The sequence below is a fragment of the Scomber japonicus genome, chromosome 9, assembly GCF_027409825.1.
Source record: "Scomber japonicus isolate fScoJap1 chromosome 9, fScoJap1.pri, whole genome shotgun sequence".
Taxonomy (NCBI): domain Eukaryota; kingdom Metazoa; phylum Chordata; class Actinopteri; order Scombriformes; family Scombridae; genus Scomber; species Scomber japonicus.
This window is the reverse complement of record NC_070586.1, coordinates 34,684,650-34,709,857: the sequence shown is the minus strand read 5'-3', so window position 1 is coordinate 34,709,857 and position 25,208 is coordinate 34,684,650. Positions and strand designations below refer to the sequence as shown.

The window sequence follows — 25,208 nt, the reverse complement described above, 5'->3', positions numbered from 1 at the left end:
CCACCTACAAACTTTTATTCAATCACATGAAAATCTTCAGATTCTCAAATGGGAAAAATGAGTCAATGCACTACAAATATGTATATTTTGAATGTTACATAGATTAGAGGTCTTTCATCCTCTGAAAGAAACACTGTTACTGAAGTTTGACCCATACACATTTTACACACAATGACGCAGCATCAGTTTCTCAGGAGAAAGTTATTTTTTAAAATGGTAATTTATTTATTATTTTATATATATTCGTTTTATTTTAGTTATTTATGTTTTAAAATAGCTTTTAATAAATTATGAAATTATTTAATTTAATTAATTATTTAATTTGATTATTCATTCATTATTCACTGAGAGAATTAAAGACTGACTGACTGAATGAATGAATGAATGAATGAATGAATGAATGAAGCTGACTGTGACTGACTGACTGACTGACTGACTGACTGAATGTGCAATCACCTTTTCGGCATACACTGACCACAGAAAACATGGTTGTGACAGTTTGTGTTTCTTTTAGAAGGATGCAGAACTTTTTTTTAATAGGATTAACAGGAAGTGCAGATGGCCTATACACAACCAACTTGACACTCCTCCCGGCATGTGTACACACAAACACAGGGACACACAATAAAGGTACGTGTGGTAAAAGTGTTTGGTCGCTTAAGGAGAGAGAAGTGAACCAAACACTTATTAATTTGTGCGTATATGTAATGGACTCTGTCAACAATAACAACACACGTCTCTCTCTCGTGTTGTGCTGTCGTGTGTTCACTTGTGTAGACGACTGTAGACGAGGATAACAGCTGAAGTTTCCTACATTTGACATTACATTTGGACTGTGTGCGTACTTCTCAGCTGTTGGTAAATATTTCAATGAAGAAGTGTGAGTTATATAGCTTCTTCCACAACTTAAACTACTAACATGAACGTTACATTTAAAGCTCGTATTTGCTCCACCAGCATTCTGTGATCTGCTGTGGTGAAAAAAACAAAACAAAAAACGTCATTACACGTAAAAAAGATGCGTTTAAAATCCTAAAAAATCGAACTTCGAAAGTAAAAATACTCTTTAATACCTTTACTTAGCTACGTGAAGTAAATATAGCTAGTAATATGTACAGACTTTGACTTAAATTGGTTTTTAAACGCGGCATTTGTACTTGTAATGGAGTATTTAACGTTATTTGCGCTGTGATTGATTGAATGATACGTACGCCACTGCAGGTCACACATTCTAATGGGTCACCAAATACGCCGTAACACCCATCCTGCGCACTCATTTAAAAATATCTTGCTAGCGGTTAATTCTGGCGTTCATTTTCTGTTCAAAAGCTTCGATAAATTCATTTTACGATGTTTATAAATTACACTAATCCACTTTTGAATTGGACACAATCCACAGAGCTCCAATAACAAACATCTTGTAGTTTTTTGAATGGACTTTGGTAGAAAAAGGCGGAGCCAGGCTGATTCCATTAAGGGAGCAGATAGGAGAGAGAGGTGACCCCGGCCCCTGTGTGTTTGTTTATATGTAGTAAACAAACCAAACGTGATAGCTTTAATATAACCCTAATGCACCTGAGACAAGCTTTCCACTGTTTTCTGCACTGTGGCTGTCAGTGAGTGTGTGTGTGTGTGTGTGTGTGTGTGTGTGCGTGCGCAGTCATTGTATGGCAATGTGACTGCAGCAGGGAGTGTCTGGTTACACACACTGAGCTTGTGACCTCTTTTTTTCTTTAGCACAGTAGATGATCTTTAACCCAGATTTCTGGAACCTTTTGCTGTCTGACCCTCTGCAGGTTAAGGCTCTATTGGGCTATTAATATGTAGATCACAAAAGCTTCATCAAAATACATTGATGTGTTATACATTTCCCCAATGAAATCTTGACACATTGGACTTTTTCTTCATAATTCAATTTTTATGAATTTCTTTTATCTGCCTTTTGCAGTGTTGTGTATGAGGCATGGATGACAATGATGAAGAGGAAAGCTGCAGTATATACCCGGTATGTATTTCTCAAAATTGTCTGGAAATGCAAAATTATGACAATATAACAGCCATCACACTCAGTGAAATGTGCATTTCCCTGTGAAATACATAACAAATGCATACTGGTATTGTAAAGTTGTTATTTAGTCATATTTTTTCAGTTGAATTATCCTTTTTTTTTGCTTTTTTATCTCCAGCCTGCTCTACGTCCAGCTGATTTCATTCCTCCGGTGATGTTTCTGTGCTTTATGTTTCAGATCGGCACTAATATAAAGGCCAAGATGCAGCAGTTTGTAGAGGAAAGAACAGAAGTCAACATGGTAAACAGCAGCAGTGTTTGTGTGGTAGTGCACTGTTCTTTTTTTAACCACTGAGTTGACCAGAACAGTCAAATCAAAACTGTGTTGAATTCCTTCACATTTTTTTAAGGTTTCTTTTTTTAAGTTAAGTGCACAAGTGAACTAGTTAGATTTTATAGTGTATATGGATGAGTTGCTATTGAATGGTCAAAGCTCATGCACCACTTGCAGCATTTTCAGTTTATGGCCTTCATCAGAGTAATCATTAAACACATTATAAACTGTATTTAAATAGGGTAGTAAAAAAGTGGACAAAAAATTGGAAAGGGTAAAAAAGAAATTGAGGAAAAATGCCCAATGTGCATCCTGACATGTATCAGCCAATGGAGTATCTGCCAAGATAGGTTGGGTATATGATCGTGTGACTTCAGGCCAATCATTATCTGAGACAGGCAGGGAGGGAAGGGAGGTATCCAATAAGATACACCATATTTGGTCCATAAAGCAGAAAAGTGCAATTAAATGGGTACTTAATTACCTAATAATAATAATAATAATAAGAAGAAGAATATTAAAGTTGATCAGAACAACTTTAGCTTTTTACCTTTTTAGACTTTCTTGACTTTTTTTGGAAGTAAGTAAAGTTGTGTCAGAAACCTCCACCCTGCTTCTACAGTTTCTTATGACAGCATTAGTTGAATGCAGCTGATAACGATACTGTGAATGTTTTCTGTTTTTCTTCCAGTGGACGGCTGTTCTGATTGGAGCAGGGACAGCTGTCTGCATCGTTGGCGTCGTCGTGTTTTTTCTTTACCGAAGATACAAAAAGTCAAGTGAGTGCACTCTGTTCTCTTCTGTCTCTGTTTCAAAATACATTACTAATGAAGAGGAGTGTTAGTTAGCCAACCCGTGGATTAGGGCACAGGTTTTCAGACTGTGAGATTCACCTCTCCACTGGGTGAGTAGGAAGAGCTGAGGTCAGGGGTGGGCAGGGGGGGCATGGAGGTGAAAGCATTTAAGGTTAAAAGGTGCATGCATTGATGTATTATAAGAGCTGGACAGGGCTTCACTGTGGGAGAAACACTACTGCGCATATTCAGTGGGGCCACATAACTCCATGAGTGCATGCCAGTGTTTCTAAAAGCAACAGGTTATTGCAGTTTGACTGTTGATTAGGCTCCTTATTAACACAGTGTGAGTTGCACTTAAAGCAGTCAAGCTACTTAAAAAACCTTTAGAGCCAAATTGCTGCCATATGCATTTGGGCATCAAAGTACATTTTTCTTCTAACATAACTCAGTCAAATCTGAACACACAGGCATGAAAAACATATTTGTAGATTCAGTGTCATGGATAAACATTCAGAAATCAACTCAGAAATCATCAAAAATATGCTCTAATTAACTCAACTTTTGAAGTTTTTATGTATCAAAGTAATGCAGGGATTGTTGTCTGTACATGGCAAACAGGATCTGGCTCAATTTTGATTCATCATACTTTCAGTGGAGACAATTTATTAAAATGTGAACAGATGTAGGCTCTAAAAAATGAATTCAATACTGTACAGTATGTAATTATATAAATGTGACCTTGGTAATACAAAGAGAAAAGAAGTCTAGTCTAATCAGTTTAGTTATTTTGAACAATTTAAAGGTGCTGAAAATGCATCCTCCTCCTAGGCTTAGTGTGAGGAGCAGAGGAGCAGTGATACAGCTGACTGCAGACGCTCTTACAGCAGATGTTTGGTGTGTTTCAGAGGAGGAGGCCGGCATTCCTCACTATCGCTTCAGGAAGAGAGATAAGGTCATGTTCTACGGTCGGAAGATTATGAGAAAGGTCAGTCACCCTGCTGCTGCACCATGCATTCATTTTGTATAAATAAGATATATATTATTCATTTCCCCCAACCTGGCAGTGTGTGTGTGTTGAAGTGTTATAATGAGTTGTATCGATATGTTAATATATCAGAAAAATGGTGGCAGGACACAAATACCTTCAATTCCTTCAGATATCTGCTATTAACATTGGTTTTTATTATTATGTCGATGATGATATTATTATCATTATTACTATTATTATATTATTATGATCAGAAACAGTTTGTTTGCCTTCTGTAAAGCTTTTTCACTTCTGGGTGTTGCAGGTGCAGACGTTGTCCTCCGTCCCAGCCCCGAATTCAAACTCAGCATCCCGGCAGAGGGTGAGGAAGAGGACCAAAGTCCTGTCTATAGCTCGCAAGTGAGTCCTTTCCTCTTACTGAAAAATGGTGTGTTGAGAATAACATTCTAGTTGCAGGCATTTTAATGATATGAAGTAATAGTGAGCGTTAAAAGCTCAACCTGTGTGTGTGTGTGTGTGTGTGTGTGTGTGTGTGTGTGTGTGTGTGTGTGTGTGTGTGTGTGTGTGTGTGTGTGTGTGTGTGTGTGTGTGTGTGTGTGTGTGTGTGTGTGTGTGTGTGTGTGTGTCTGTTAGGATCCTGCGTATCCGGAGGGAGCCCACCACCCTACAGCCCAAGGAGCCTCCTCCCAGTCTCCTGGAGGCTGACCTGACTGAGTTTGATGTGCAGAACTCCCATCTGCCCTCTGAGGTGTTGTACATGCTGAAAAATGTCAGGTGAGTCAATTATATAGAACCTGATGAAGTATTAGTTGATTGATCGATTATTCAACTGTTTTGCTTATCAATGAATCATTTCAGTTATTTTGCAAAACCATGAGAAATTCTTTAATTCCATCTTCTGAAATGAGGTAGTATAGTTGACATTTTTCCATCAGCCATTTAATGTATTTGTTAAGTTTTCATAGTAAGGCTGCAAATAACAATTATATTCATTATTGATTAATCTTTCACTTATTTTCTCTACAAATAAATTCATCATTTGGACTATAAAATGTTAGAAAATAGTGAAAAATACCCATCACAATTCCTGAAATCACAAGTTGAAATAGTTGAAGATATTCACATAGTGTTTTTTGTCAACACAGCATTCCAAAATCAAAGATACAATGTACTCACCTGAAGGTCTAAGAAAACAGTAACTTTTATATTATTATAATTATTCACACAAGCTGGAACCAGTGGAATTCTTCTACTTTAGCTTTTAAAATGACTTTATAGCAATAATTATTTGTTTATTCTGTCTCTTTTATATTCTTTTGTATTTTATTGTGATATGGTTCCTCGTGAGGCTGTTACGTCCTTAATAAAGTTTTGAGTTGAACTGACTATTAATGGAACTGTGGTTGTCATCATTAATTCTAATATCAATATGCTGTATGTATGTATATGTGTGTGTGTGTGTGTGTGTGTGTGTGTGTGTCTTGTGAGCAGAGTACTGGGACACTTTGAGAAGCCTCTCTTCCTGGAGCTGTGTCGTCACATGGTGCTGATCCAGCTGCACCAGGGGGAGTCGCTCTTCCGACCGGGCGACACAGATGACAGTATTTACGTGGTTCAAGACGGCCGCCTGGAGCTGTGCATCCATGAGAGCGTAAGAGCTGAATACATACCATAGATTTCAAAACCTAAGAATGTTTTATATAAGACATGATCCAAATCATGCTTATTTGTTTGTGTCTTTTAGTAACGAGAGGTGTTTTTAGGGTCAGTCTAAGTTCCTATTCTGGGATCATTAGATTTATCTCAGCTGTTAAGATCTGTTTATACACTCTTATTGTGTTATCAGTCAACAGCCTCAGGGTCAGTGGATGTTTTGGCTGTTATCACCACACACCCTCATCTGAGGAAGGCCCTGTTGAATTTGATCAAGCCTCAAATCAGATGTGACACACATCTGTCCTATCTGGGACAGATGTGTGTCAACCTTTGATTCCCTAGTTCACATGACCAATCTGACAATCCAATCTGAAATCTCTATTTTCTAACATAAATTGAATTATCTTATTTCTCATCTTAATACTTACCTTAACACTAGTCCTAAATAGTAAATGATAAGTGTGTGTGTGTGTGTGTGTGTGTGTGTGTGTGTGTGTGTGTGTGTACTGGTGATCAATATGGAAAAAATATCAAACATGTAGGAAATCTTAGGTGTGTTGTGATGGTTGATATTTGACTGTTTTTCTTGTTGCAGGATGGTACGGATGCTGTGGTAAAGGAGGTTTTAACAGGAGACAGCGTCCACAGTTTGCTCAGCATCCTGGATATCATCACTGTACGTCTACTTACTTCTATATGCTTTTCTTTTTTAATCTGAATGAAATCAGCCCGTCATTTAGGATTAATTGATGTATTTCAGGGCTATCCGGCTCCTTACAAGACCGTGTCTGCGAGGGCTGCGGCTCCCTCCACCATCCTGCGACTTCCAGCTGCAGCGTTTCAGTCAGTGTTTGAGAAATATCCCGAAACTCTGGTCCGTGTCATCCAGGTAATGTGGCGAGCGAACGGGAATTCCATGTGACTTCTTTAGCACGTGTTTAACATGAAAGCCTTGAAGATGTGTTGTTTTGTTACATTAGAGCAGCTCATGTTCTTTTCTGCTCTCTGTAGATCATCATGGTGCGTCTCCAGAGAGTGACCTTCCTCGCCTTACACAACTACCTCGGCCTGACCACTGAGCTCTTCAACCCGGTACCGTTCTTTAACCAAACTGCACTCCACACTGTAAAAAAACAAAGGTTTCACTTGTGTATGAGTGGAATTTTTCCCCCTTGCACTTTGTTTTATTTTCCTGTTGCTCTGCTTCATTCTGTGACCGAGCAGAACAAAAGGTAGCATTCCATCAACTTTATGGTTTGTTGCTTTATGGTTATATCACCGCAGAGCCATTTTAGCCTGAGGTCTTCCTCAGAGCAGGAGTAGACTGTTTGACAACTCATCACACTCTACATATATGAGACAGAGCTAATCCTATCCCAGGTGTACAACAAAATGCACATACAGTAAACACAGGCTGCAACAATTAAAAAAAACATCTGTGTTGGGTAGATAATGCTTTGGTTATCAAGGCAAATGAAACAAAAGGCTATATTTGGCCTCTATGTCATTTGTTGCCATTGGAGAACTAAGACTTCCTGTTCAAATGTCTGTTTAAAGTTCTGAGACTTTGAGAGCTATTTAAAGTTTGTCCTTTGTAGGACTTTCCCCTGAGGACATTTGTAGAGTTCCAGTTAGTGAACTAGACAAGAGGAAACAGTTTTCTCAGTTCATGTGTTCTTTAGAGAGCAACAAGTTACAAGTTATTGTATTGTCACATTGCTCACACACAGTCAACATTTCAACATTCATGTGAAGTAGGCCAGTTTAAAGGTGCAGTGTTTAGGATTCAGTGGCATCTCATGGAACAGATTTTTAAATAGATTTATTTTTGGGCATTATTTTGGGCATTTGACAGTAGATGGCAGAGAGGCCGACAGGTAACAGGGAGAGAGAGAGAGAGAGAGAGAGAGAGAGAGAGAGAGAGAGAGAGAGAGAGAGAGAGAGAGAGAGAGAGAGAGAGAGAGAGAGAGAGAGAGAGAGAGAGAGAGAGAGAGAGAGAGAGAGAGAGAGAGAGAGAGAGAGAGAGAGAGAGAGAGAGAGAGAGAGAGAGAGAGAGAGGAATGCCACAACAAACACTGGCTCAAGAGAGGGACTTTTGCTTATTTCAAATTTTTTTGTGTCCTCCATATACTCTCCTACATGTTTGGAAAGGAGGGAGGGGGGTGAATAAGTTGTTTGCAATCTGCAGCATCACCACTAGATGGCACTAAATCCTACATACTGCTCCTTTAAATGATCAGGCTTTCTGTAAAGATTATATTCAGTATGTTGCTGTCTTAAGAGGTCAATTATTAATATGTATTGTCTTTTATTTTTTCAGCCAAGTGCATTTTTTTCACAGTTTATTTCTGATCACGTGTTATCCTTAACTGTCAGTGTCATTAAAAGTGTAGAAATAAACTTTAGCACAGTTTGAGCCAATTGAGCCAATGTTTGTTGAGTCAAAATGTTGACTTCAGTTCATCTCCACAAATAAAAATTCTTAACAAAATGTGGGATTCATGATAGAATGTGTATAAATGACATCAGGCTGATGTCAGCAGTCTACCATGTCAGTCTAAGAAGGTTTACAAGTGAAGAATTGTTTTTTGATTGGTTAACGTGTGTGTGTGTGTGTGTGTGTGTGTGTGTGTGTGTGTGTGTGTGTGTGTGTGTGTGTGTGTGTGTGTGTGTGTGTGTGTGTGTGTGTGTGTGTGTGTGTGTGTGTGTGTGTGTGTGTGTGTTGCAGGAAAGTCAAGCCATCTCCTTGGTGTCAGTGTCTCATGTTTTGGGTGAGGCTCATCCACACAGAGGCCTCCGCAGGCAACCCTCCCACTCTGAGGAGTCGGCCCCTGAAAAATCAGACACAGGTCAGAAACAACAACACACTGCTCATATTCAGATCTATTCAGTGTCAGCTCATGATGCTGCTCTCAAATGTCAAAATGGGTCAAATTTGACCCTGTGTGTGTGTGTGTGTGTGTGTGTGTGTGGTCATTTTGTCTCCAATTTTCAGAAAAATCCAGTCCCTCTGAAGTGCCACCAAAATTCAGGAAGTCTCGCTCTCTCTCCAATCCCGCAGATATTACAGGTATACACACATTATCTCACTTTCTGTTGCAGTATGTAGACAATTGTCCAGCTTTCTGTCTCTGAGATATCTGCCTTACCCCCAAAAACAATGGAGGGGAACTGAATTAAATTTATGCAGATGACAGTATTGTTTTCCATTTCCACAGAAGAAAGTACCACTAAAATGAAATAACCTGAATATCTGAATCATATATGAGCAGCTCCGCTATTAACCAGAACTAAGAGGAGCAAACACATTAGTTCAGTTTTAGCTTCCTGTAACTTTCAGAATTGACTTGCATACAAAGCTATATTATTTTTACTATTTACGTATTCCATAATAATATTCCATCTTATATTACATGAATGTTTTCTTTTTCTTTTTTTTTTTTTACATTGTTTTATGCTCCTTCTATGTGCTTTTAATGTGAAGCACTTGGTCACATTTCCTCTTAGTTGCACATTAATTGTATTATTTATTTCTATTTGGATTTGATTAATCTTCTATTGTATCTGGGTATTCTGAATCTTTATTGACTAATTATTTGTTTCTTGTTTTGTTTTGTAATAAAAATGAAATCAGATTGACTGTGATGATAACTGTCACCTCTTTGTGTCTTGCAGGTGAAATGTCAGTTGACCTCAACAGAGTGTATGAACGGGCGAGAATTGCCAAAGAGGAGATGGTGCCTGCAAGTCCAGTGAAGGTCTCTCTCTCTGTCTGTTTGTTTTTTTGGAGGGTTTTTCTCTTTTTAATCAAAGTTTTGTTTACATAGATTTAAGTGTCCAGTTTTTGATTCAGTCTCCATTATTCTGTCTCTATTCAGTCTATCCTGAAGAAGAGCGTGACAATGCTGCACACTCCATCTGCCGTTTACCACTACAGCGACACAGGAGGGGGGAATGTTCAACATAATAAGGTCAATGCCATTTTCCAAGCTGCCAAAAAGGATCTGGTGCAGGTCATCCAGATACAGGTAACATCCAAAGTCCATCTGCTGTCTGTAACCTGCAGCAGCAAAGAGTTCAAATATTCACATTTTGATTTTTGATGTAAAAACGCAGAATTTGGTTTAAGGAGAACCACAATTTACTTGTTGCCTCATTTATTAATACTACTGTGTAATATGCAAAGATATTATATATTATATATGTTATAAAAAAATGTTCATGTCATCAGGACCCCAGTCTGCTGGAGGGGAGGGTGAATCTACGCCAGGTCAAAGCTGGCACTGTCGTAGCCCACCAGGGAGACCAGGTTAGTGTGTGTGTGTGTGTGTGTGTGTCTCTTTTAACAAGTTTTAACAGCTCAGAGTAGCCCAGTTAAATTCCATCTTTTACTGATAAATAATTCATTCTTATAACATGAATGGTGGCTGAATCCTTTTCCACCCTAACACACACCTGCTGTCTTTCTTTTTCTTTTCTTTTCCACATCACCTACAGGACGTGAGCGTGGCGTTTGTCATCTCGGGCGTGCTCCACGTTTACCAGCGGATGATCGACCGCGAGGAGGAGAGCCTGCTGTTCGTCACCCACCCGGGGGAGATGGTGGGTCACCTGGCCGTCCTCACTGGGGAGCCTCTCATCTTCACCGTCAGAGCACAGCGAGATTGCATGTTCCTCTCCATATCCAAGGCTCACTTCTACGAGTAGGGAGAAGAAACACACACACACACACACACACACACACACACACACACACACACACACACACACACACACACACACACACACACACACACACACAAGAAACACACTGACATTTCATTGCAAGTTTTTTCTCATCGCAGTTTTTTGGTTGCAAATAAATCTGCAGGATGATGCGAGAAGAACCAAGGGTGGTGTTGAATGTAGCTCACACGGTGGTGAAGAGGGTGTCACCGTTCGTCAGGCAGATTGATTTCGCTCTGGACTGGATGGCTGTGGAGGCCGGCCGTGCCGTCTACAGGTATCTGATGGAGTTCTTACTGCATGAAAAAAGCTCCCACGCTGTTATTGTATATGAGATATGAGATATGAGATATGGTATTTATTAATCAAGTGACATTATGCCCTTAATTGTACTATTAATCTATTATACATAGGCCTGTCACACTAATGACATCTACTTATTGTACAATAACATAATTATCAGACTGCAGAAGAATGAAAGGTAAATAACTCTGTCCCCAACCATAATTACAGTCTGAAGTGAAGTGTAGCACCTACTCTACAATCCCACCCTCCATCCCCTTACATTATTATACTATTATATTATCATTGTATCAGTGGTATGAAATGATTTTCAACTGACAATATCATGTATCGTGATTATTTCTGAGACAATATAAAATGTACAATAGTTGTCATGACAAGCCTAATTGTACATACCTAGCCTGTGATCAGATGACATCATCCAGTATAATCAGGAGGTAGACATGAAGTCAGTATGGCTCCTTATCTACCTTTTTTCAAATCTTTCTTTAATTTTTGGACTTCTTACAGAGAGAATAAATGCATCGCTATTATCAGACGTAATATTATTACTTACGTTTGTTTAGCTTTTCTGCATGCTGTTGTCCTTTGAAACCACTTAAAGCAAAGAATAAAGAAAACAGGATATAAAGAAGCAGTCTGCAATAATTCTACATGTTATAAACATAAACCAACGATTTAAGAAGGGATAGAAATGATCAGTACAATAAAATTGGTGTGTGGGGGATAATATTGGACTATTTCTATTTTCTCATTGTTTTTAGACAGAGAGACAAGTCAGACAGCACCTTCATTGTCCTCAGCGGCCGACTGCGCTCCGTCATCGCAAAGGATGATGGGAAGAAGGAGCTAGCTGGAGAGTACGGTCGCGGGGATCTCATCGGTGTGGTGAGCGCTCTGAAATGTTGTAGCCAGTGTGAGATGGAAACATTACATTTTCTTGTTTTTTGGGAGTCAAGTTGAAGACGTTTTGGTTGGTGCCATATAATAAAAGCCGTTTTGTGAATCATCCAGGTTGAGGCCCTGACCCACATGAACCGAGCCACCACAGTCCACGCTGTCAGGGACTCTGAGCTGGCCAAGCTGCCCGAAGGAGCTCTGAACTCCATCAAGAGGAGGTATCCTCAGGTCGTCACCAGACTCATTCATCTGCTGGGACAGAAGATCCTGGGTAACATGCAGCAGGTCAACGGGCCTCTAGCTGGTAATCATATATTACCTTTTATAGAAGTGTGTGTCAGAATGGGAGTCAATTTATATACTATACCAGCTACTGGAACACAGGAAGCCATGTGGGTATGAAGTTGTCTTTCTGATATATTAACTGACTGAGATGTAAAATCCACGGTGGTCAAAACACCTATCAGACTAAATGTAAATGCATTATTTTGAAGTAAAGAAATATATGAGATACAATTCAAAATATATGCAATGTAGGGCATAAACAGTAAACTATATTTTATAGATCGATATATATCGGTCAGCTGATATTATGAGCTGATATTGACCTATCACAGATATACTGGTATTGGCGAATATGTTGTCCGATTTGTGCCGATTAGTTTTTTTAAGTTATATAGGCAGAATTTTATGTATATATGATCCTTTTTCTTAATTCAAGTTTAATATATGCATATATTGTTTGTTTGTTGTTGCTTTTTTATTATAGCTAATTATAATGATCAAATTCCCATTGAAGTTTATTGTTTGTAATTTTATACAAAAATGTTTATTATACATATCTTCTCCAGTATCGGTCCGGTCCTACGTTGCAGTGCAAATGTTCTTTGTTGTGTAAAATATCCAGTAAGAGAAACTCTCCTCTGCCTCTGCAGCACGCAGTCTGAGCCTCCACACCCCCAACAGTAAGTGGGATGCAGGGAACCCAGTCTCCAACCTGTCCACTGTGACCATCCTGCCTGTGTCTGACGAGGTTCCTCTCACTGCCTTCACTCTGGAGCTGCAGCACGCACTCAGTGGCATCGGTATACACACACACTCATTTATGACTGCATCAGTATTTTTCTACCACTGCTAGTTTGGGATTTTTATCTCTAGTTACCAAAGTGAGCATCATAGATTAATAGAGTTAATGAGACTCAGCTCAGTGTAGTAGTACAGATTATACATTTTGTAATTAAACAGCTGCCTGTTGGGACATAACACCACAATATAAAATATAATATAAAATAAAAGAGCTCTCAAGTTCTGTATTTACGTTCTAGTGATGTATAAAAATATATAAAATCTAGTGGAAGAGAACAGCAGTATGATATATGCAACACTGCCTTTTTCATGATTAATCTGATTCTTTTCTAAATGAATGAATTACCGGTAGTTGTTTGAAAACGTTGATCACTCTTCCCTCAGGTCAAGATGTCGTCCTCACATGTCTTTTTTTTTTTTGTCCCAACCAACAGTCTGCAACCCAAACATGTTCAGTTTAATGTCATATTAGACTAAAGAAACCAGAACATATTCAGCTTAGAGAAGCAGGAGCTAAAGAATTTTGAAATGTTTTACTTAAAAAGTGACCACCTCTGTCTAAATACTTCAGAAAAATAAAAACAGTGAGTGTGGATGGAACATGTGTAAAGCCTTTAAAACTATCCTGAACTTATGTGGACATAAAGGCTCATTGGCTAATTATACGAGACCTTCTTTCATCAGAAAAGTCTTGTTAAAACACGTTTAACTTGGTTTTGGCTTGCCAGTAGTTGAAGAGGAGTTTCTTTGCTGCTACCTATTTAGATTAAACATGTGGCACAATGTCAGAGCATCAACATCAGAGCTATAATACCTCATAAGCCTTTGCCAACACATTCTTATCTGCTTTTACACACTTGGGATCTCCTCTAGAATCTCTGCTGTGATCCACTGTACGTCAGTTAAATTCACTGTAATTTGAAAGGTGCTATTTAAAAAAAAAAAAAAGTCATTGCTTTGTTGTTGTGTTTCCCACAGGCCCCACTCTACTGCTGACCAGTGACACCATCAAACAGCGACTGGGCGCTGCTGCTCTGGACAAGTAAATAACCGACCAAATGATTGAACCGTGTGATTAGATAAGAAATGAGAGATTAGTGAGAGATTAGTTCACATTCTTTGTCCCATTGGTCCTGTTTACACCTGGCATTAATATATCAGGTGATCCAATCACAAGTGGACAACCAAGACACATCAACGTTCACAGTTGTCTCTATTACGTGTCTCAAGCTGAGCAGTCATGTTTTATGGTTGAACTAGCTGGGATTCAGCAACATATTTGTCCCTCTCCTCTAAAGCATCCACGAGTACCGCCTGTCCAGTTGGCTCGGCCAGCAGGAGGACATCCATCGCATCGTCCTCTACCAGTCTGACTCTGGACTCACGCCGTGGACGCAGCGCTGCATCCGCCAGGCCGACTGCATCATCATCGTGGGACTGGCAGAGCAGGAGCCAGCTGTGGGCGAGGTCAGTGCGAATGTGTTAATATACACTAGCAGTAAGCAGTAAGCACACAGGTTGGCCCCTTACATAATCTCAACTCTTGTTTCTTTGAATCTTAACCATTTCAATTCAAGTGAAGAATATGACTTTAAAGAAAGAAAAGAAAAGGGGGGAAAAAAACCACAAGCCTAACTCAATGTGAGAAAGCAAAGTGTGATGCTGTGAATGGTAGGTGTAAGATTCACAGTATGATGACTAATATGATCTGCACAGGAAGTGACACATCAAAATGTGCTTTAAATCCTAAAAATAATAAATTCAAGTGCTTTGATAGTCATAACAGTGAACTAATGAGTAAAATATGATAATGCACATAATGTACATTGCCAAAAAATAAATCAGCATGTCACTCAGAAATGTATTTTTCTTCTTGTTACTTCTGTTTGATGTTTGAGTTGCATGTTCAGAGTTTGTTTTCACTTTGATCTGCTGAAGGAGGAAAGTTACACCTTAAATTTCAGTTTGACACATTGACCTAAAAGGCAAGTTTATTTCTCTAGCATATTTCAACAACAAGGCAATACAAAGTGCTTTGCTATATGCAACCTCACCACTAGAATGGCCTAAATCATACCTGCTGCACCTTTAAATCACATCTGGATTGATCATTTTTTGCTCAAATTACAATTTTGTAATCTTTCGCTGTTGGAAACTTTTTAAGACTATTCATCCTGACTTATAACATTATTATCAGCCACAGCGTGACATTACCATTTCTGCTGTGTTACCGTTCTGTCTGTAGCTGGAGCGGATGTTGGAGGGAAGTTCAGTTCGGGCTCAGAAGCAGCTGGTGTTGCTGCACAGGGAGGATGGCCCCCCACCTAAAGGGACGGCGGAGTGGCTGAACATGCGGAGCTGGATCTGCAGACACCATCACCTTTCCTGCCCCCGCAGAGTGTTCTCCAGGAGGAGTTTACCCAAACTGGTACACAAGAGATACACAATAACACACACAGACACATTCATTGTAGGATTATGAGCAGTGGTCATTTCTACTGATGAGAAGAATACATGCTCTCATTTCGAAGTGTGGTATTAGCTGTTTTTTGTCATCTCTGTTCATGTGTGTGTGTGTGTGTGTGTGTGTGTGTGTGTGTGTGTGTGTTTGTGTGTGTGTTATCAGAGAGAGTTGTACCAGCGAGTGTTTGAAAAGTGTCCAGATCGTCACTCTGACTTCTCCCGCCTGGCCAGGATCCTCACAGGAAACACCATCGCCCTCGTGCTGGGTGGAGGGGGCGCCAGGTACTGCACCCATCCACAGGAAACAGCATATATATATATATATATATATATATATATAACCAAGTGGAGAGTTAGATATCTGCATCTGCTGAATGAACCATTACATATTGTTCATATTCTGACACATAATTAGTCTCTACACCAATTCACATTGGCTGGCTAAAATAAATATGTATATGGTATTTTTTACAGCTCTCAAATTTTAAATGTGTCAAATTTGACCGTGAGCTCAGAATATAAGGGTTAAAGCAAATAAAATAAATAAGTAAGTCTAGAAAGCCTAAAAAGTCACGTGTAAAGTGAAGAGAACTTAATTAACTCATATCCATGTTTTTAAAAGTGATTGATTTCAGGAGTTCTAAATGACAGTTGAGAGATAAGTGTAATGTGATAGCCAGTACACTGCACACAGAAAGCAGCTGTTTACCAGTGTGGTGTCTCAGTCATTCTTTATGGAATCAAAGGAATGAGAGTAAGAGCAAATGTTGGTTATGAGTCCAGAGCACACACAGTAACTGCTGTTTGTGTTTTACTGTTTTTGTGTTGTCTTAACCGTTTCACTCTTGCAAAAAAATAAGATAAAAAATCATAAAAGGAAGCATAAAAATTGATTTTTAATATTTCCATGACCTCATTTGAACTTTGTGGTTCTCTACATGCAGCTAGGAAACTAACTCTGAGTTTAGATCAGTTAATGATGTGCAGAATGTTGTAGTATAATAATAATAATAATAATAATAATAATAATAATAATAATAATAATAATAATAATAAAGGTCTGTTCTGATTGATTTGTCTCTTTCTCTCACTGCTCTGTCTCATCGTGGAGCTCTGTAGAGGTACGATCCATCTCAGCTATAATCTGAGACTCCTGATAGACACATGACTGCTGCAGTTAGGTCATGTGTTTACATGTGACTGCTTCTTAGGAGCTGTTATCTGTAGGTTTAGGGTTTTTTTTATTTTTTAGATACTACATGGCAGTTTTTGTCACTTCTCTGCACACTGACTTATTATTATGTATTACATGTATTTGAATTTTATTTTAGTCATTAGTTTAGTTCCTGTGAATAGTTGCTGTAGATGTAGCTGCCATAACCAAGTATCTATTTATGTAACAATTGTTTCAAAAAAACTATTTCAATCATCACTTTTAAAAGTTATTTAATGGAATATTTTCAAAATAAAAGCTCATTATTGCCCTGGTTTCTCACTGGATAGATATGCTGCAAAACATCAGATTTGAAGTGAATATGAAGCAGAAGAAATCCATGTGATGTTATTTAAAGGGGGGGGCTTTCTCTTTTCAGGGGCTGCTCTCAGGTGGGCATACTGCGGGCTCTGAAGGAGGCGGGGATCCCTATCGACTTGGTGGGCGGAACCTCCATCGGTTCCTTCATGGGAGCACTGTACGCAGAGGAGAAGAGCAACAGTCGGATGAGGGTCCGGGCTCGCGAGTGGGCCATGGTGTGTTGACAGTATACTTAAAACTTCTTTTATCTCTTGTTAAGGTTGATACTCGTAGTTCTACATAGTTACTTACTCACCTTTGCTCTGACTCTTCTCTCAGGATATGACGTCTCTATTTAAGAAGATAGTGGATCTGACCTACCCCGTCACCTCCATGTTTTCTGGAGCTTCCTTTAACTCCAGCATCAGCTCCGTCTTCAAGGGCAAACAGATAGAGGTAACTTTAAAACTAAGAGAGTTTAATTTTGGGATTATAAAGCGTCTAGCTAAAACTTATAAGGTCAATGATCTTGCCTAAGTGCCTCTACAGCTTTGTGCTTATCAAGTGTCTACCACATTATCTCTATCTAATGCAGTTTTACACTAACTGAAATGCTGCTTGTTCTGCTTTATCACCTCCTGTTCTCTGTTAGGACCTGTGGCTGCCGTACTTCAACATCACTACAGATATCACAGCTTCCACCATGAGAGTTCACACTTATGGTCTGTTTGACTGTTATACTCCTCATGAACCCGGGCAGACTGTGCTCAGAGCTAAATGTTGCAAATGATCAATAAATTAAAGTTTTGTTGCTCCTACTCTTCTCTCTTCTTCTTCAGGGTCGTTGTGGCGGTATGTTCGAGCCAGTATGTCTCTGTCTGGTTACCTGCCGCCTCTCTGTGATCCTAAAGATGGACACTTACTCATGGATGGAGGTTATATCAATAATCTGCCTGGTGAGGAACTGTTGCTGTTTTATATGTCCCAGTACCTTCAAAACAAAAGCATCAGCCACTACTCAAATTAAATAAAATTACATAAATTATGTTATTTAATCTAACAAGAACATCAAACCGCTCCAATATATGACCGAGCGCTTTTCAAAATAAATGTTACAAAGTCTTTCACAGGGCAGTAAAACAGATCAAATATATAAAATAAAATCAATTAAAAACAATACAGTAAAATCCTTTCAAATACTCGTAAAAGGGGGGAAAAGGCTTTAAAAAAGGAAGTCCCCCTTGCATTATTATAGTATTTTATTATCATTATATCAGTGGTATATAATGATCTTCAAATGACAATGATATTGTTCATTGCGATTATTTCTGAGACAATGTATCGTCCAACAGAAGTAGTTATGGTGACAGGTCTAGTAATGTGGTTCCTTTCCTTAATATCCATTAAAAGCCTGACAGCTGAATTTTGAACCAGTTGTAGGCAAGATGGTTGCAATAATCAAGTAAATAAAAATAAAAGCATGTAGGAGCTTCTCTAAATACTAAAGAATAAAACAGTTCTAATATTGGAGATGGTTCTCAACTGCAAAAAACATGTTTGGACAACACTCTTGTCTACAAAAGCGATGTTTGAATCAAATATAACACGTACATTTCTAGCAGTGTGTTGCTTCAGCTGTTCAGTTGTTGAATGTTTTAAATGTCTTTTTCTCCTGTTTTAATATCTAGCTGATGTTGCTCGCTCTATGGGCGCCAAGGTGGTGATCGCCATTGATGTCGGAAGCCAGGACGAAACCAACCTGACCAACTACGGTGACACTCTGAATGGCTGGTGGTTGCTGTGGAAACGGCTCAACCCACTAGCTGAGAAAGTCAAGGTACACTAACCTTTTGTTTTTTACTTCAAACTGATGCAGAAATGTATTTTAAAGTGGGGAAATGATAGTGTGTGGATCTTGAATATCAGTTCATTTCCTTTCCAGGTGTTGAACATGGCAGAGATCCAGACCCGACTGGCTTACGTCTGCTGTGTCCGGCAGCTGGAGCTGGTCAAAGACAGCGAGTACTGTGAGTACATCCGGCCACCCATCGACCGCTACGGCACGCTGGAGTTCGGCAAGTTTGACGAGATCGCTGTGAGTTTCACCTCTGGTCCTCAATTTCATGTGAGTCTTCTGTCCTCTGGCTGTGAGTCTGACACTAATCCTTGGCTGCAGGAGGTGGGATACCAGCACGGGAAGACTCTGTTTGACGTGTGGCAGCGCAGCGGAGTGGTGGACAGCATGATGAAGGACAGACAGGAGGAGTTACACAAGACCAAAACTGGCCATGTGAGTACACAGCCATGATGCTTTGTTTTATTTAAACAACTTCAACTTCAGCAATGTTCTCCAAATGTTTTTCCACTTGATTTTATACTGAAATAGGTCAAAATGTGACCTGCTTAAATATTAGAGATAGATTTTTTTTCTTTCTTTTTTTTAAGAGAATTGATTTGATGTTTTACATAATATAAAATAAAAGTAGAAGAAGAAAACAAGAAGTAAGTGAACTAAAAAGAGGAATGGACAAGCTGCATTATTGTTATACAAGTTATGCCATGAAGAATCTAGAAAAGGCATTTATATCCATACACATGTGCATGCCCTCACATTTTCTTTTAGGTTGGGTTGTGAAATGAAATATAATCAGTTACACAGTTCACAGAATAAATATACAAAGCTGTGTAAGAGTCCCACGCATGTCTTAGATGTTTATTTTCTTTCTGCACTAGTGTTTTTATTTTAATTATTGTTTATTCGGAAATCATACCTTTCACCAGTTTTGAATGCATCTTCTCCCTATGAATATCTGACATCTAATAAGACTTTAGGTGAGACAGCACTGCACACAACACATAAAACATGTTCATCTTTTGCCACAATATAAAAATTCACGTGTGCCAACTTTTCCATACTGGTCTTGTATTGAAAGTGAAATACCTGGGTGTATGTAGATTTATGGTTATTTTATTTACCGAGCCGACTTGGACGGTCCTTGTCCTGAACGAGTTCAGGGATAAAAAGAGGAGGGAAAAACTTGTGTGTGTTTTTACATTCAGCATAGTAGTTGTAGTTAATCAAGAAGTGACAGTTAGGATCATTTAGGACAACACACCTTGTTTCGGTTTTGACACATCATGAAAATATTAAACAGACGAAGGCGGGAGACTTCATGTGGACCGGTTTGAAAGCAGCACTCTGAATTTCATGTCTAATATGAATTATGGCTATTTCTTCATTGATATATGTTTTAAATCTATAAGCAAAAGAGCAGAAGAATAAAACAGATGTGAAGTCTTCATTGGAATGATGCAGTTTGTATGTTTCAGGTGGTCACATGTCCAAACGCTTCCTTCACTGACCTGGCGGAAATCGTGTCAAGAATCGAACCTGTGAAGGTGGCCACGATTGAAGGTGGGCTATCGGTCTAATATTGATGTAGCCATATGTTTCAAATCCATAAAAGTAGTAGTATAAACATCTGTGGAGCTATTTGAAGTTCTAATGTTCTTTATACACAAATCACATGAGCTCAGGTTCATCTTTGACTTCACTTTGATAAGTCAAGTTCTCCTTTAAAAGGCTAAGATGATTCAATATTCTTGTGGAAAGCTACATAATGGATACAGTTGTATGATTTCAAATGGAACAACATGTGTAGTAGTAGATAGTCTTGTAAAAAATGATAGCATATTGTCTTCTCTTGTGTCTGCCTACAGAGGAACTGTCAGATGAATACCAGACGGACTATGACTATGACGAGGACGCAGCTGAGAGCGCCCTCTCTGACTATGAGGCATTCACCGGTGGCAGTGAACACACAGAGGGAGAGGAGACGGCAGACACTGCTGAAACAGTACGTACAAAACCCACTGTGGTATTTACTTGTTTAAAATAAAGATAATTGAAACCAGACTGTGTGAAGGTAAAGATTAATCAACATCTACCTCAGTCTGATCACCACAGATGTGCAAAATAAAAAAGACCAGAGTGATAATCTAACTTTGAACTTTTTATCTTTTTCACAGGATGAGGAGATTCAAATCAGAGTTCGACACCGGCTCAGTAATGCCTCAGAAAGTGCTTGACTGTGACATCCATCAAAGCCACAGAACACACTTTTCAATGCAGTATTTCTGACTCCAAGTCATGTGATGGCTGTCTGAGTCTGTCTGAGTTTATATTTGACATTATAGATGAGACTCATGCTCAGTGTCTTGCCGAAGAACACTTCAGCAGGATACAGGACAGATTACAGACAGTGACTTAATGTGATACTCGAACCTCCAGCACAGCACATAGTTTTAAAGGAGTGAGAGTTGTTTAATTTCAGTGGTTTGAACAGTTACAGCAGAGAGTTGTATTAAGTCCTAGTTATGGAAAACAAGGAGAGATTGATTTTAAAGACTGTTATCTTCATACAAGCACATCACACTCAATATACAATACACTACAGTCCTTTATCATTTCATTACATACAGTGCCAGTTCAATGCATTGCTCGTCCATACCATGATAAGCTCAGATACATAATGCAATACATGTGTTTCATAATGTTTACATGCAAGTCAAAGCAGTAAATACATGTTTTGTATACATGTAGAACACAGACAGTGTTAAGCTCAATTTTATGTGATGATGAAGGGTTTTCTACACAGTGTAATATGAACACTGACTATAATAAGCTTTATCATACATGCAACACCTCTTCAATCAGACATGGATCATGAATGTATTTCTAACATGGAGCATTACTTTTTAGAAAACAGGATTTTCATAGTAGATCAAACACTAAATGTTCAACAGTCCGTCCATTTAGTTCTCACCATCGAGTCAACTGTAAAGTGTCTCTTATAAAGGGAATATAATAAGGGAGTCATTTGGGATTATGATTATGTTCATTATCATCTGTCAATTATTTTCTCGATTAGTCAGTTAGATGTTTGGTCTTCAAAATGTTTTGAGAAAAGTTCTCCCAAGTATGCCGTCCTCAAACAGTCCACAACCCAAAGATATTCAGTTTATAATCATACAGGAATAAATAGATCAGAAAGTAGTCACATTTGAGGATTTTCTAAATTTCCTTCTTATAGAAAATGACTCGAAGCCAATAATCGACTATCAAAAAGTTGCTGATTAAATGAATAGCTGTCAACTGATTGCTCAGTTTAATTGTGGGAAGTGATTCCAGTGGGACATTATGAACCCTGGATCTTGTTATTATTACTGTCACTGTGCTATTTCATTTCTATGATGACATGTCAAAATGTGTGCCATGGCAGAAGTCTGTTAGTAAGAACTGAACATTACCTGACAGAAATGAACTAAAGGTAACCAAAGCACTATGTGACAGCAGTTATTATGTTGATCATTATGTTATGCATTATGTGATATGTGACAGTGTTGGTAAATGTAACTTTAAAAGCCATATTATCTGCCTTATCCCCATATGTCTGAAGCAGTAAACCGTATGTTCTTGTTCCCACTCTGAACCTTCCATACAACAGTCATGACTGAGACTTTTTATGGGCCGCTGTGTTTGGAGCAGCTGTTTTATAGAGCCAATATTGTACTTCACACAGCCTTTTTACACATACAGTAGCTCTCTGCACCTATAAGAACTGAACCAGCATGTTTGCTTGGATACATGACCGAGCACTTTGCGCTGGTCTTTGCAACATCACCAATTAAAAGAAGTACACTTTTTAAATTTTCCTATTTAATATCAGTTATGGTTTGATACTTTGATAAATGTCAGTTAATTAGTTGATGCCTTTCTTGATTTTATTACCTGGGGACAGAATACTGGGACCCACCGATATTGTTAGTTAGTGTATTTGTACTTCTTGTGCCTGGACTTTTTTTTTTTTTTTTTTGGTCTAACTGTATGATAGAATGAGATTTTTAAACGTTATTATGAGTGTGACCCAGAGCTACCTAACACTGGTATTATTCTAAAATGAGTAACTGCCGATTAATGCAAGGTTTTATGTTTGATAGCTGCTATTTGTCCTTTTTAATCACAGTGTTTAATGAACTGACATGGTATTGACTCATAAAGCTTTTATTATGATGACTCTACGGTGAAAAAAACATTTCACACAAAAAGATGACATGTCATAAAACTCAATCACTGTGTCTTAAATCTCATACATCAAACAGTGCTGTTGCACACTTACCGGATATGACGATTAGCTAATTAGCAAGCTAGCATTAGCATTCACGTTATCGTTTGCGGTACCAAATCATTACAAACTGCTAAATTAACCCAAGAAACCTACTGATTGCTTATATGTGACAACAGTATAGTGGTAATGTTCACCGTAGTTACAACGTCCTTGGCCACCATTTCCTTTTGAAATGTGGTTCCTTCCCTTCCGATACATAGCCAAGATGGTGATCATTGAGGGTGAGAAGTGTCCATAGACTGTTTTGAGTTTACTATCTAGGTACTCCTAGTGCACTGCATTTTTTCATACTTCTCAGTGTATGAAGTGTGCACTCACGCAATCAAAATATGAAGTGTAAGTACAGAAGAATGCGATTTGAGACACAGTGCAAATGATGTTTGACAAAAGACAACTGTGGAAATGGTGAAATGTTGTGTTTTGCACCTCAGAGCCACCATAGGTTACAACTGAACAGTTAAAAGGTAATGTGTTATAAGCATAGTGCCTTTAATACCCATCAGAACACCATATTTTAGTGTTGAACAATGCTGATGTTAATGCTTGAGTATGCAAGAGTATGTGCCACAATGTTAGAATACTTTCTGTAGCCTTTGAAAAACTGAATAACTGATGTTCACTTGTGTTGAGTAGAGTTAAGTGGAATAATGTAGAATAATTTAGACTATTTAATGATGAAGATTCAGTGAACAAACTGGTGGGTGATGAATAACATGCACTATTTGATAGAAACTTTTTTTCTTTAACCGTGGAATTGTGAAAGCCAAACAATGCATAACTGGATACAAAAGGCAAGAAGATGAATTATTCTGTGTAATATGGCATTTATATGAAACTGTTTGATGTCATATTAAAATAAAATGGTTTTGACTACTTTCAGTTGACTTAACTGATGCACACAGTGCTGATTCCCTTAAACTAGATATTTTATTTTAAGTAATGTAATCCTACAAATGTTAATGGACAGAGACAAACACACAACACACACCTCAGTGGAGTTTGGTTGACTTTGAGGAGAATGCTGCTGAAGTGGTGAATCTGAGAGTCAAGCTAACAGAAAAACTAACAGTAAGCACCTGGAAAAAACAGCACTGTCTAGTGGCCACTTTGTGTTACTACAACCCCTACCAATAACCCAGAAAGTAACTGATGTTCAGATGCAGGATCAAGATGCTGAAGTTAAAGCCAATGAGGCCGATTTTAGACCCTTTTTATGGGTGCTCAAGCACTCCTAAATTTGATCTCAGCACCCCTTAAAAAATAAATAAATTAGCATTTTTTTTTCTTTCTAAAAATGATTAGTTAGCTATGCTACAGGTTCAAATGGTTTTTATTTTAACAGAACTTTGGATAGTTCTGTCATTAATATATTATCTTTCCCTCAGGGTTTATTAACTATCATGTTGTCCTCTGTAGAAATCTGTGATTGTTTATTCCGAACCATTAATATTATTATTATACATTATAGTAGACCACTCAACTATGTATTAATGTTTCTTGTTGTAATTTAGGTTATCCAGTGAAATGAGTCATTTAGCAGGGGGTGGAGGGAGGAGGATATTGGCAAATTCTCATTAGTGCTGGGAGTGGAAGAGTCTGTGAAATATTGAGCTGAGATGAGCCCCCCCTATAGGTCTGTCAGAGTGAACAGGTGTTGAAGCAGCAGCTGGTTAACCTGTGGGACGAAGTTTCATGTGCTTTGCCTCCTCTAGCCTTCACACTTCTAGCATAGTTTTTGTTTTTAAACCTAGCTCTTTTGTGTGTGACAAGCTCGTAATCAGAAAAACTAATCTAACCTCAGACCCCTGCTGGTTGCCTGGTGATGGTGCGGTGCTGTGCTGTGCTGCTCCACCTGCTGCCCTCGTTTATTGCTGCTTGTGGCCTTTACGCCTGTGGGTGTGCTCACTGGCAGCCGCCTGAGCCCCCAATTATTATGGGATTAATTTAATTTAAACTAATTTAAATTGATTCATTGTGTGTTTTGATTTGTTTATTTTCATGATTCTATCTTTCTATTCATTTGGTTACAGTTAATGCGTTGTGTGTGTGTGTGTGTGTGTTTTGTGTGTGTGCTGCCCACCACCACCCTTGCCACAATAAAACAACAGGAACATGTGCTGTTCATCCAGGAGTACACATGAATTATACAGTGATGATCTTTATTCAACCCTCTATATGATACTCCTGGTAAATAACATTTTCAGACTAAATGAATCACGTTCATGACATTTGACAACACTGAACTCC

At 38.6% G+C, this 25,208-nt stretch overlaps 1 protein-coding gene across 1 annotated transcript; it reads left to right on the top strand.

Annotated features, from left to right (window-relative positions):
* Window positions 1-653: 653 nt before the first annotated feature.
* pnpla7b (patatin-like phospholipase domain containing 7b) lies at window positions 654-23,831 on the top strand. Its single transcript, XM_053324851.1, has 35 exons — window positions 654-858; window positions 1,949-2,005; window positions 2,247-2,309; window positions 3,034-3,121; window positions 4,045-4,124; window positions 4,432-4,526; window positions 4,761-4,901; window positions 5,619-5,778; window positions 6,379-6,459; window positions 6,544-6,672; window positions 6,795-6,875; window positions 8,512-8,632; window positions 8,779-8,853; window positions 9,459-9,541; window positions 9,662-9,811; window positions 10,015-10,092; window positions 10,281-10,486; window positions 10,654-10,785; window positions 11,576-11,699; window positions 11,826-12,015; window positions 12,647-12,796; window positions 13,776-13,839; window positions 14,096-14,264; window positions 15,043-15,225; window positions 15,424-15,542; window positions 16,853-17,009; window positions 17,113-17,229; window positions 17,426-17,495; window positions 17,613-17,729; window positions 18,462-18,610; window positions 18,716-18,868; window positions 18,950-19,063; window positions 20,104-20,188; window positions 20,494-20,630; window positions 20,803-23,831. Exons 2-35 carry the CDS (start codon window positions 1,964-1,966, stop codon window positions 20,860-20,862), a joined length of 3,963 nt encoding a protein of 1,320 aa, XP_053180826.1. The 5' UTR covers window positions 654-858; window positions 1,949-1,963; the 3' UTR covers window positions 20,863-23,831.
* The last annotated feature ends 1,377 nt before the right edge of the window (window positions 23,832-25,208 follow it).

What these genes read in the sequence shown, in the direction of transcription:
- pnpla7b (XM_053324851.1), top strand. Translation starts at nt 1,964, where the DNA reads ATGGATGACAATGATGAAGAGGAAAGCTGCAGTATATACCCG. An exon ending in AGCTGTGCATCCATGAGAGC is followed by an intron (nt 5,779 to 6,378) that starts GTAAGAGCTGAA and finishes TTCTTGTTGCAG; the next exon opens with GATGGTACGGATGCTGTGGT. An exon ending in CAATCCCGCAGATATTACAG is followed by an intron (nt 8,854 to 9,458) that starts GTATACACACAT and finishes TGTGTCTTGCAG; the next exon opens with GTGAAATGTCAGTTGACCTC.